Below are 13,132 nucleotides of genomic sequence, written 5' to 3'. Positions count from 1 at the left end.
GCAGTATACCAACAACAGCAGCGTTCTGTCCTGGCCCGTTTCAGATTCCTGGGAATGGCACCTCCCAACTGGGAGGCCCTGTTCTGGACAGGACGCTTGCTGACTCACGGGGACACTGTAACCAACACCAGTTATAGAGGCTAAACCTCAGGACAGGCAAGCCGCTCGCACAGGATGCCCTGCCCCAGTTCGCAGATCACAGCGTAGAACAAACAGCGCCAGGCTCTGGAAGAGGCTCCTACCGTGTGGTGGGGCTACTGCTGTGCAGGCTGCTTTCCCCAAAGTTACTCTGGACTCCATGTGTTCCCTAACAATCGTACACAATTTTAATGAGAGGCTGATTACGACTCATTAAGAAGCTAAGCAAATCAGAGCAGAGCAACGACACAGCAAGCAGGCCCAGGGGACAACGTTAGTGCTACAGTTTTTTAATGTGCATATATTTTATTGAAGTACAGCTGATTTACAATGTTGCATTTCCAGTGTACAGCATGGTGACTCAGTTACATACATGTACACACTCTTGTCCTGTACACAATACTGGCTACGGCTCCCCGTGCTCTAACAGCACTGTAGTTCTAAAGTAAGCTCACAGTGACACATGGCTATGAGCAGCGGGTGCTAAAAGGAAGAGCTTGGACCACGTAAATCCGCATCTCTGGGGACCCCAGCTCACTGCTGTGAGGGGCCTGTGCAGGGCCTTCCAGAACCATGGCGCCGAGGGCCAGGAAATGCCTGACATGCATGACGTCTCTCCATCTCTTCCATCTCGAAAGGCTTCCTCTCCACATCCAGAGGTGGTGTCCATGGCGCAGTCAGGAGGCTTGGTGGCGGGCAACGACAGGGATGCTTGGGCAAGACCCACACTCCCCACCTCTGTGAACTGAGCAACGCAGGGGACAACACAATGTGGAGAGCACTCACCACCCCCCCATTTCTGCTATTTGAAGATCTTAAAAAAATCCACCTATCCAAATCACTAGCATTAGCAACTCTGGGAACAGTGAACAACGACCATCTGAGGGCTGGGTCGGCGTTCGCAAACACGGCAGGCTGCACCAAGGGCTTACTCTAATTCTGGCAGCGCAGTCCTGCCTGCTTGAACTCCAGTTACTGGAAAAGGCACTCGCTGTCAAAGAAACACCACACATGCAGCTTTAAACCAACTTTGTGATTTTTATTGATGGGCGACAACTGTATACTCCTAGCTATCACTAACTGTGTACAATTAGAGACGCGGCATCGTAGAAGAGCAGACAGCAGAATTAGACAGCAGACGGAGGGAAATACCAATCTTCGCTATTTTGCTCCTTTTTCATTATGTGTACACAGAAGCATGAATGCGTTCTGAAATCTTTTAATGGCAATAAAGTTACAATCACCCTTCTATGTGACTGGCATCGTAACTCCAGATATTTGATCTGCAATGTGTACGTAAGCGGCTTCTCATCGCACAATTATTAAAATGTATTTTTCCTGTTAGGAACCAGCAACTTTTTTTGTGTGTGTTTATCTTTTGAAGAACTATTTCTTCTCTGGTAACTGGCTCGTTTTTATCCTTTATCAAAAACTAAAGGGTGAGGGGCGAAAGTGTGATGGATTAAAAAATTTATCCTTTTTAAGGAAAGATAAAATTCATTTTCACAAATTTACAAGTGTTGTTGCTGGTGCAGGACTTACTCTACTATGCAATTAGACCGGGAATCAAACGCAAGTTCCCCTTCTTACTCAGGAATCAGCATTATTTCAGAAATGTGTTTCTCATGTATTTTCTTGAATCAAGAGACAGTCTTTTCACCAGATGATTTTGATTTGGAAGTCAGAAGTCAACAGAAGCTATGTTGTGCACAAAACCCAAGGCGTCTCCTTTCACTCTAGCCCATTTTTGCGACAGGGAGAAAGAGCTTCTCTCTAAAGAGCCACTAAAGAGAAGAGGGGAGGCGGTGAGTGCTGAGTCTGCGCGCAGCGCGGGCGCGGCTACAGCAGGTCCACGCGGCGGTAGTACAGGAGGTAGGCTGTGCGCTCGGCAGCGGGCCTCACCACCTGCTGCTGGCTGACCACCTTGACCGTCTGGTCGTCGATGCGCAGCCAGCCGTTGAGCCCGATCTGGAAGACGTCCGTGGTGTAGTGGCCGCCCGTGGCGCTGCTGCCGTGGTGGTAGACCACTGCAAAAGAGGGCCGGGCGCCGTGAGAGCGGCTTCACACAGCAGTGCCTACGGCACCCCCCAGTCTCACGAAACCCCACACCAAGCCAGGTGGGACAGAGAGACATGACACACACAGCGAGGCCGTCTAAACTCAAACCCTCAGCAAGTTACAACACAGAGTCACACATCTATACTGTAGTAACATGTTCAAACCTCCCAAACCATGAAAGAAATGCCAATTTATAATGGGGTCATCCCATCTGTGAGCCCTGTGAAGACTTGGGGCTGGGGACGGTCCCCTGGGAAACAGGAGACACGGCCTGCAGAGCCGCCAGCCCGGTGCCCTGGGGGACCACACACTGAGACCCAAACCCCAGGCCCTGATCCAGCCAACCCCACCTCCAGACTGTTCTCAGCAGACTGTCTGAATCCTGGACAGCGTGGAAACATGGAAAAGCCTAACCCACTAGGAGGAATGCCAAGAACATTACAACAAGATGAATTTTTTCATAGGACAGATTAGGACTGTTTGGTGGTTTAGAAATAGGCTTACACTACGTGAAAAAAACCAAGACTCTGAGATTTGCTGAGGACTGTCACCCGTGACAAGGACAGCACTGCCCCAGGAGGGTCGCCTGGGCAGTTAGCTGGGCTGAGTGGGCGCCTGTGGAGCCACCCGGCAGACACAGCACACTGGCCACTGCTGTTGTTCTTCGGAAAGGAACTGCCCCCTTCCATGAAGAGGAGGGCCCAGGAATGGCCTGCCCAGCAGCAGACTGAGCCTGCGTAAAGGAAGCAGCCTCTGGTGACATTCGGAGAAGGGGACGGCAGTGCGGCCAGGGGGAGCTATGTGCTACCGTGAGTGGCATGAAGGACAGTCTCTCAGGCAGAGAGGCACAATCTGGCATGAAATTCAGCAATAAATACACCTGAATGCCAGTGCACTCTCCCCTCATAAGGAGACCCGAACCCACCCTGAGCCAGGGACCTGGGCTGGTCAGAGCTGGGCTCTGCTGGGGCTCAGAGGGCACGGGGCACTGGCCCACCAGTGACGAACGTGACTGGTCACACGAGGAGAGCAAGACTGTAGGGCCATCACGTGGGAAACCAGTCAAGGGACCAACACCAGGAGGCGGCTTCATCTTGTCCTGCAGGCTCCCAACGGAGAGGTTGCCGCACTTTACCTCTAAGGCCTACCTGACTTGGGAAAGAGTTTTGGGCTTTTTTTTTTTTTAGTGATCAGGTCACTGGGACTGAAAGGACCTGTGAATTTAACTGATTTGCATTTCCTTTGAGACACTTCATTCTAAATATTCAGAAGAGAAACCTCTACCTGTATTTGGACTTCTTAAACAGTAACCCCATAGTTAACGTGGTAACGTATCATGGATACCCAGCAAGCTCACTGTCATAGAAGCAGAGCCGAGAACCAGAGATTTTCAAAAGCTTATGCATTGTACTAACTCGTTTTCTTTGTCCCACAGTCAAAACCATTTTTAAATAAGTACCTCTTTACTCACATTGTAAAGAGAATTGCAACCCATCCAGTGACCTTACTTCTGAGGTCAGAAGGCTCACGATGGGGACTCAGGGGTGCAGGCAGGTGGAGTCCACGCTCTCACCATGGTCCCCTTGACCAAGAGACGAGACCTCCTAATCCTGCCTGTGACATCACCCACTCTGCAAGGACCCCAAGGGAGAGCTGCAGGGGACTTAGAGAAACATGTTCATGCCCTGGGACCTCAGTGACAAACCTCAGAGGCCAGGGTGCACCCTGGGGGCCTCTGGTCTCACAGGCAGGCCTCAGAGAGGCCAAGCGTCCAGCCCACAGCAGGCTGGGGGAAGGCAGTGCCCACCAGCTCCCAGCAGGCTGGGGCCAGGCTGTGATGAGCCATCTTGGGGAGAAGAAAAAGTCAGAGGGAGCAGGACCCACTGGGAAGAAAAGGCTGACTGGGCCCAACATGTTCTCACAGGGCCCCTGAACCACCCACCGACCAGGGCCCACACCCACATTCCAAGCACTGGGGGCGGACCCAGGGCAAGAGTGAGAAGCTCTACTCTGCCACGAAAGGGCACGGAGCGGTGAGTGCTCCTCCACAGCTTCAGTGTGTTCTTCTACAAAATGGGGACAGCACTGCGTTCCTCTCAGGAAACTGTTAAGGACTAAATGGGGTTCTATAAGAAGTATCTGGTGGAAAGGTCAATGAACTGGTGAGGGCCAATAAATAGCAGTCATTACAAACAGGCTCACAGAAGGCAACACAAAAGGAGGGTGGGAGAGAAGCTAGAAAAGTCTAATAAAAATGGCCAAAAAACCAAACACAATCGGCTATGGGCACCCCATCCCCAGTAGGGAGGGTTCCCAGCCTGACAACCTCACTCCTCTGGCTCCAAGACAGAAACATCATGTGAAATGAGGCCGTACACTGGATTGAGCTTTACAGCGATCCAGGAAGACATTCTGTCAAATTGCAAACACACCAAATTTTAGGTAAAACACACATTTTCAAATGATTTACAGACTAATAAAGCCCACAGGGATACCTACAATTTTTCTCTACATTAAACGGTATTATAACAATATAAAATTGTGCCTGTGTATAAAACCTTTTAACATCGCTTTAATAGGGAAGTATCATGTCGTACAAAGTTTACTTACCTGCAAACAGCCTATAGGTTCTGTGGCATTTAAAGTTCTTATTTTTAACCCCTGGAGAGAGCAGTTCTGAAAAACAAAATATCAACAATTTCAATCTATAAAAGGGCTGACATACCAGGGTCTCAGAAAAAGGGGGCAGATGGCGGCCTCCATTCAAGTCACCACCCTGTGGACCAGGGAGACCCGCCAGCACTCCAGCCCTTCGTCTGCAGACAACTGAGCAGAGAGGCAGTAACCATGTCACCAGAACCCACCCATCAGGGGATGGGCAGTGAGCCTCAAGCTCATGCTAGAAACTCCTTACAAGCAGAGGTTCTAAAAAGTGGAAAAGCAAGATAAAAACAAAGCAGCCCTGGAAAGCCTAAGATGGGAAACATTATCCACGTGCGCCAGTTCACAAAACTCAAACAAACAGTAAGATGATTTTCGGTTGGCATTTCTTCCCCTCTCTGGTCCTCAAGCAGCCCGTGAACTGGCACTGGGAGCACACCTACAGGCAGAAGACGGCCACTCCTGAGAACAGGGCTGACAGCAGAGCCCACTGGAGGGAGAGGGAGCACGAGACCCGCTGCCCGCAGGTCCTGCTGCCCGGCAGGTCACAGGGCCAGGTGGTGTGGGGAGGCAGGGGCAGAGAACGGCAGGCCCGGTCCTCCAGGAGCCCACGGACTGCACCCATGTCCTCTGTCTCCAGGCACCTGGACACTCTGAGCATCACCTCTAGCTTGTTATGCTCCTGAGGGAACTGCAGTTTCACACATAACATCTCTCTTAAATTCTGAAGTTTTCCAGGGAAGTTTTCCTTCAAGCTCACTCTTAGCAGGACAACGGGGTGCTTGGACCATGAAGTGTCCAAGCTGGAGCCGTGACCTGGCGGAGACCTGGGGCTGGGCCGCAGCTCTGAGCAGGGCCACTGGTGCCAGAGGGCAACGTTCCCCATCCTCTAGAAAGCCCAATTAAGCAGGCTGCTCCCACAGTTACTAATATTCGGTGTAAGGAGAAGTATTTATTATCACTGATCCATAAAGTTTTTATATATTTTAGTATTTTTCTCACCTAGTAATATGTTCATATGGTTTATTCATTTTTTTACTTTGTCTTTAAAAAGCCATTTTCGTGAGAATTTTAACCTAAAACTCTATTAAGGAGTCAAGAAATGTAAAATGAAAAAAATCAGGAGCGAGCCCTTCTGAATCCTGACAGGGGATGGAAAAGCTTAAGCTTCAAGAAGCTGGCTAGTTTCCAGCATCACCAGAGCGTCGCCGTGAACACTTTTGCCTTACACAGCTGTTACCTTTACTAATTTCCAAGTCCACAGGATATTCGATATTTTTGATGAGCTTCTGACAGCCACCGGTCTTCTCATAGACAAACCGTTTGAGGTGCAGCACGAGCACAGGAGGGAGCTTTTCCAGAGTCACTCTCCGGCTGATCTCCACCTGGGACAGAGCACAGCGGACACGCCGTCTCACTTCGAGAGGCAGACGTGGGGCCACCACCCACACCAGGACTCCGTGTTCCAGGGCGGCGTGTCTCACACCTTCCTGAGGCACACATCTTTAGAGAATCCAGTGGGCTCTTTCTGAGCGCCACCGACCTCCTTCAGTACATGCTGACAACCCTACAGATGCAGCTCGGGGCCCTAGGCCAAGTTAAGAACTTTTGTCCTAGGGCATTAAACTGGCATAAAAATCCAAAGGCTAACTTAGTAATACCTTAAATTACATACGTATTGACTCATTTTTTAGTAATTCTCACAATACAGAGAAAGCTGAGGCCAATGTGTTTCTTGCATTAGATGCTTTAAATGACCTTAAAGCTGTTTGGTCTAACCACTGGTTTTATAACAGTTCCAGTTTTATCCATTTGAAATGCCCCTTGCTGTTGCCAAGTCGCTTCAGTCATGTCCGACTCTGCGACCCCATAGACGGCAGCCCACCAGGCTCCCCCGTCCCCGGGATTCTCCAGGCAAGAACACTGGAGTGGGTTGCCATTTCCTTCTCCAATGCATGAAAGTGAAAAGTAAAAGTGAAGTCACTCAGTCATGTCCGACTCCTAGTGACCCCATGGACTGCAGCCTACCAGGCTCCTCCATCCATGGGATTCTCCAGGCAAGAGTACTGGAGTGGGTTGCCATTGCCTTCTCCGGAAATACCCCTTAAGCACTCTTAAAAGTCTACTGAATGCTGCTTCTTATTAAAATGGATCTTCAGAAGCAAATTTAACCTCTTTATGTACTGTTCTCTGTAATTTCAAACGTGTTGATGCTTCCTATGTTTCTATGGAGAATAGTTTCGGTAGAAATTACTTGTTCAAGTCACAATCCAAAAGATAGCAGCACAGAAAAAACACCCAGCAAACCTCCGGAGAAGTGCCCACCTGTCTGGCTGAAGGTGTGTGACGGGGGTCAGGCTTTGGGGAAGCAAGCCTAGTGGCCACCGCCCCAGCTTTTTTTGGTTTCCAGATGCCTTCTCTCCTGTCCTTCCATTCAGACAGAGATCCCAAGGGTGGAAATGGCCCCGCCATCTCTACATTCCCATGGAGCATCTAGAGTCGAGTGTCTCACACACTACACGAATGGTGAACGAATAAAAACCTGACTACAGTTCCACAGCCAGCACCAGAGACCATGATGTTTCAGCCATTTCATTCTCACATGTAGAAGCTTTCAGTCCAAAACATGTTAAACAGCTGATCTGAGGAGCAGAGGTGAAACCCGCTTTTCCTCATTCCAGATCCGCGCTCCCCCCATCGCCCCACGGACAGCCCCAGGACAAACGTCCCAGACAGCGATCATACCTCTTGTTTGGTTTTGGTGGTGTAACCCTGGACAGACTCTCTGGCCACCAGGCTCTCCAGCGCGTCCTGCACGGTGCGTATCTTGTCGGACTGGATGTCCAGCTGCAGGGTGAAGAACGGCTGCAGGGTGGCAGACTCTTTTGAACTCTGCTGGTAAACCACAGACCTGGGGGTGGAGAGCACAGCGCACCTAAGAGCCCACCTTCCCGCTCCCCAGGATTATGCAGCAGGACAGGAAAAACAAACGAGATTATGGCGCCAAAAGCAAGATTTTCCAGCATCTCTGTCACGTGACAGGAGAGGACAGAAATGCCAAAACTATGCTGAATTTTAATATAACTCTGCTCAATACCACCTCGAAAGAATTTCTAGCAACTCAATCCACCAGGTGGAAATTTGGAAGGCTTCCAAAGGCCTTCTCCACTTTATTTAATGCACCAGTTAGCAAAGGTGACGATCTTTCCACAGTCAAAACGCTGGCTCTCTTTGTATCCTCTCAAAGTCTCGCAGGCTGTTTTATTGATTGATTTTTAAATTTCTATTATTTTTGGCTGTGCTGGGTCTTTGCTGCTCTGTGCGGGCTTTCTCTAGTTGTAGCAAGCAGGGGCTACTCTTCTTTACTGAGCACGGGCTCTAGAGCGTAGGCTCAGAGGCATGGCACTCGGGCTTAGTTGCTCTGTGACATGTGGAATCTTCCCAGATTATGGACTGAACTGATATCCCTGCATTGGCAGGCGGATTCTTATCCACTGCACCAGCAGGCAAGAAGTCCCCACAGGCTGTTTTAATGAGTGAACTCCAAGGTACACAGAATGTCTTGGGTAGCATTCGCCCCTGAAAACGACTCCACAAAGGAAGGAGAGCAGGGTGTGTGTGACAGGGAGGCAGCCGCAGCTCAGCCTTGCTTCCTTAGCTGGTTTTCCATTTCATTTTCCTTTGTCTAAGTTTTTTTGAGTAAAAGTGTGTGCTGAGACCATGTCTCATCGAGCCTCAGCAAGGAGCTCAACACGGAACTCTGACTCTGCAGCACAAGTTCCCTAGTTTACACAGAAATTAAGGGGTGGACGGTGGTTAGACTTCATGAGGAACTGCTGTGAAGGGCAAGTCAGCAGCTTCCTGCCACGGTTTTCTTCTCTCTCGCTGCTTCCCCGACACACAGCACGGCAGCACCTTTAGGCCCCCGTGAGGAGGCAGCCCGGAGAGCAGCGGCTGTTCCCTTGGTCCCAAAGCGATACAGGCCTGGACTCTATCAAGAGGCTGGGAAAGGTGGAGAAAGGTGCTGGTCTCCTTGGGAAACTGAAAAGCTCCCAGAAGGGGGTGGATTTTAGGAGAAAACCTTTCATTTGGAGACTGACACAACAGACTCCAAAACAGGAAGGGGCCTGCAGAGTCCAGTCCACAGTGAGGGCACAGGAACCACATGTTCAAGGTCGAGAGACCAGCCCGGGAGGCCTGATCGTCAGCTGATGAGGTTCTCATCAGCCTGCTAAAAGGCACTTGACCTAAGCTGTTTTAGCAGACGGACCGAACTTCCCCAGTGCCTTGAAAAGGGCATTACTCCTTGATTTAGGACAACAGAAAGCTAAGAGCCTCACTTTAAAAAAAAAAAAACATACTCCTGAAGGCGAAGCTAGGGCCTTCAGAAGACGACTGAACTGGAATGGGGTCCCTGAGGACTCTGGAGGAGCAAGGAGATCCTTGGAGTCAGCGCAAGTTCTACTGAACTCCACATCACATGGTACTGAACAGCTCCAACGTAACTGAATAAGCAAAAACTTTCCTTCTAGGACTTCGTGAATGAGCAAAGGGCAGTTGGCCTGAGGGCGCTGTGGCAAGGAGGTGCCACCCGTCTTCCTCAACATAAAAAGCTTCTCCCTCAACTTCCCAGCTCAGCTGGCTCCAGGGCCTAAAACCCCTCCAATCAGATACACGAATGTCTTAACAAAACATGTATTTCCATTAACTTGTCTTTCTCTTCCTTCCAGGCTGTGAGCAGCTAATGGAGGGAATGTCAAGTGTGTTCAGGGTTGAGGGGGCCGGGGGCTAGGAGCCACTGGCAGACCGGTGGGGTGGTGCCTTCTGCAGGAGTGCCACCATGGGTCCTGTGGGGCCAGCAAGGTGTCAGGAGGCCCAAGACCAGAGCAGGCACACAGTGCAGAGGCAAAGCATCCCGTCCAAAGTTTCTTAGGACAAATCTTACAGCACCCCCTCCAGCAAAATGGCAAAACCCTAAAAAAATGCAAACGCTAAATTATTCCAGAAAAAGCATAAAACCGGGATTTCCGCAGCGGTCCAGTGGCTAAAACTCCACACTCCCAATGCGGGGAGCCTGGGTTTGGTCGTTGGTCAGGGACTAGATCCCACATGCTGCTACTAAAGATGGAAGTTCCTACATGCCACAAATAAGACCCAGCTCAGCCAAATAAACAAGTACTTTTGAAAAAGAAAAGCGTAAAACCTGATGTGTCCACCAAAAATGCCAGTGATGGGGGTCTGAACAAAGTCCGCCTGGCGAGTGACTGAGGTCTTGTTTCGGGGACCCACTTGCTCCCATTCGTCCTCACTTCCTTCTCCTGGTTCTTCCTGCTCATCTTCATTCACTGAGTGGCTTTTGGGTCCATTGGAAATAGTAAGTTCTGAAAAGCAGACCATCTGCTTAGGCTACTATACACATTTACACAAAGAACAAAAATAAAATAAGGTTCTACATGAGCCACCTACACAGATCTGTCAACTGCAGCGTGAGCGTGAACTCAGGGTGGGACACTGGGGACAAATGCAATGGTATGATGCCTCCGTGTGCTGCTGGTCTGGCCAGGGATGGATGACACCAGGGGACACCTGGGGCACGCACATGGATGGGGAAGCACACTCTGCCTCGTTATCGCAGTCAGGCTCCTTCACTTGCAAGGGGACTCAGGGTACCAGGAAAGTCACCCCTACCTCAGGGGATGCGTGCTTTACCAGAAGTGAACTAAACCACCATCTGTAACTTGATTTTGAATCACTTTCAGGGGAAAAACTCCTCTGGTGGGGCAATGGGGATAGACACAGATTAGTAAGGACAGTGTGGTAACCACTGCAGACTCCACCAGTCATACAGGTGATCACCAAACTATTCTTTCAGCTTTTCTCCATGCTTCATCATTTTCTCAATTACAAGTTGTAGGGGAAAAAGCAAAGGTTCTGGACAAATTCTTGAATATACAAAATATAACATTCTCAGTGGTACATAATAAGCAATGTAAAAGTAATTAGTTACCTTAATGAGTAAACAAGTGATTCTTGAAGAGTGAATGACTGTTGTGGGGAAGGCAACTTATTATATGAAGATTATATATAGCATCTGTTTAAGAAAGATTCTTAAAAAAATGTTCTACACACTTCTGTAGTAAACACACTGAAACCTACTATCATTATTTGGCGAGAGAAGTTTCTTTAGGTTCAGCATTTCCTCATGGAGTCCATTTAGAATGAAGCCTAAGTACTCTTCGGCATCTTCTTGTCGACCCTGAGAAGGTCAAATAGGATCATGTTAATTTTAACAGATTACTCTCCAAGGCCTGCACAGAGTATATTATCTGCATATACAAACTAGCCTTCTCCTGAATGTTCAATAAGATTTAACATAAAGAGTTTCCCCAAAACCATATGGATTTTTTCTTGACAATCAAGATGGTGAAGAAGAGGAGAGGGAGGGAGATTAAACATTTATCTCTAAGCAATAAAAAGGGTGTTTTGTTTTTTTCATTTTTGCTTTTCTGTACTTCCGAAATTTCCTACAATAGATACTACCTTCATGATAAGTTATTTTAAAAGTTTCTTTTTTATTAAAATGAAATAAAAACATGAACTCAATGTCTAGGCCACCCCACTGCACAACCCCAGGGGTCACCATGCACACTCTAACTGTAAGCTGTAAAATTAACAGCCCCTGTATGTCTCCTTCCATTTTTGACAATGGGCAACCAAGGTAGAAGAGATGTTTTATGTGAAAAACTACTCATTTAAAGACTCAGCTGCCTGTTTCACACATCAGTATTTCACTGGTAGATGAATCACACAAGACCGTCATACAGAGACGTGAGATGAGGTATCATCATCTCACATGGTTTCATCTGATTATGTAATTTATCATGATCGCTTCACACTTCACTCTTTGGAGCATAACCATGTGTGTGTTTCAGGGATCTGCAAGCTCTTCTGCTTGCGGTCTCTGAGCAGATCTGCTTACTCTCATGTAACTGGAGCTGTGGACGGGGGCTTCTGGTGTGTGTCTGTGGGAAACGGCAGAGGCTGGCACAGCCCAAGACACAGAGAAGAGCTAACAATGCTGGGAAAGGGCTGCTAGCTGGGCTGGGCCTCAGCTGGCATCTGGGAACTTGGGTTTCGGGAGGGCTCCCACCATTCCAGGAACTAGGAAGGGAACGTGCCCAAATCGTGCACAGCGTGGTTTCTCCTGAGTGCTGGCTTTCCTTCTGGGAGTCTGGAATTTCGGTCTGTGCAAGGCAGCCAGTGCCTATGTGACTGGCCTCTAACACAATCCCTGAACACTGAGACTCCAAGGGGCGTCCAGGGTGGACCACATCCCACACGCTGTCCCAGTGTGGCGTGGGAGGACCTAAGTGAGGACTGTGTGGCTACACCCAAACGGGAGTCTCAAGAGTTCCTGCAGACACTGCCCGAGTCCTCAGGCTCTGCTGAACCCACTGAAGGACCAGCTCCAGAGTCCTGTGAGATCTTCCAGCTAAGCACCAACCCTGAGAGGGGTCACAGGGACCCCAACAAGCCAACAGTGATGTAACAGCCACAGGATCGCAGCGCTGCTCAGCGACGGGAAGCCCCCGGCTTTACCTCTGCTCCCTGGCATCCTATGGCTTCTAAAGCATCTGGACACGCATCTACCTTAGAGCTTGTCTTGCCTGTTTTCTTAAATTATCGATCTAACTCCCTTACCGGAAGATGAGCTCCTTGAGAGCAGAGGGCACACTGACTCCATGTGTACGTTTCCAACACAGAAACATCCCTAAATTCCGAACCTAACATTCAAGGCTCCGCTGAGAGCACCGAAGAGCCCCTGGTGGTGTCCTGCTGGACTGCCCAGAGTATCTACTCTTCTTAGAAACCACAGGGTTTCAAACAATATTACTTCACTCAGTCTTAACAGAATTTCCTTCACTGTTTCCTAAAGCATTTCCCTGACCATCATTTCATTGCTCATCTTGACTTATCACAAACTCTATCAGGGAGGAAAGAAATGCTCCAGTTCACTGTGCTATGGGTGCTCCGATTTCCTTTCAAGGCCATGTGTCAGGGCCCTGGACAAGACCTCCAGGGCCTTGAGCCCCATGCCTTCAGCAGTACAGTGTATGATTAAAATTGTAGGTCGTCAGAGTCACAGGCCCAGGAGCTGCTACAGCAGGAGCACGAGGAAGATGGCAGCCCTCCCGAATGCTGGCGTGGCTCAGGGCCCCCGGCCCCGCAGCGGCAAGGCAGTCCCTCAGAGGGCAAGGAGCTGGCTAGGTTGCCA

At 49.4% G+C, this 13,132-nt stretch overlaps 1 protein-coding gene across 1 annotated transcript in view; it reads right to left on the bottom strand.

Annotated features, from left to right (window-relative positions):
• Nucleotides 1-1,156: 1,156 nt before the first annotated feature.
• USP10 (ubiquitin specific peptidase 10) overlaps nt 1,157-13,132 on the bottom strand; it is a 63,526-nt gene continuing 51,550 nt past the window's right edge. Inside the window, exons 9-14 of the mRNA XM_055553578.1 lie at nt 11,014-11,113; nt 10,061-10,238; nt 7,603-7,768; nt 6,098-6,242; nt 4,807-4,872; nt 1,157-2,165 (exon numbers count right to left, since the gene is read on the bottom strand). Coding sequence (XP_055409553.1) covers nt 1,978-2,165; nt 4,807-4,872; nt 6,098-6,242; nt 7,603-7,768; nt 10,061-10,238; nt 11,014-11,113 — 843 coding nt within the window. The 3' untranslated portion in view covers nt 1,157-1,977. The remainder of the gene's footprint in view (nt 2,166-4,806; nt 4,873-6,097; nt 6,243-7,602; nt 7,769-10,060; nt 10,239-11,013; nt 11,114-13,132) is intronic.

This window comes from Bubalus kerabau, chromosome 17 (genome assembly GCF_029407905.1).
Source record: "Bubalus kerabau isolate K-KA32 ecotype Philippines breed swamp buffalo chromosome 17, PCC_UOA_SB_1v2, whole genome shotgun sequence".
Lineage (NCBI taxonomy): Eukaryota > Metazoa > Chordata > Mammalia > Artiodactyla > Bovidae > Bubalus > Bubalus kerabau.
The sequence above is the reverse complement of the archived record's forward strand: the minus strand, read 5'-3'. Positions and strand labels throughout refer to the sequence as shown.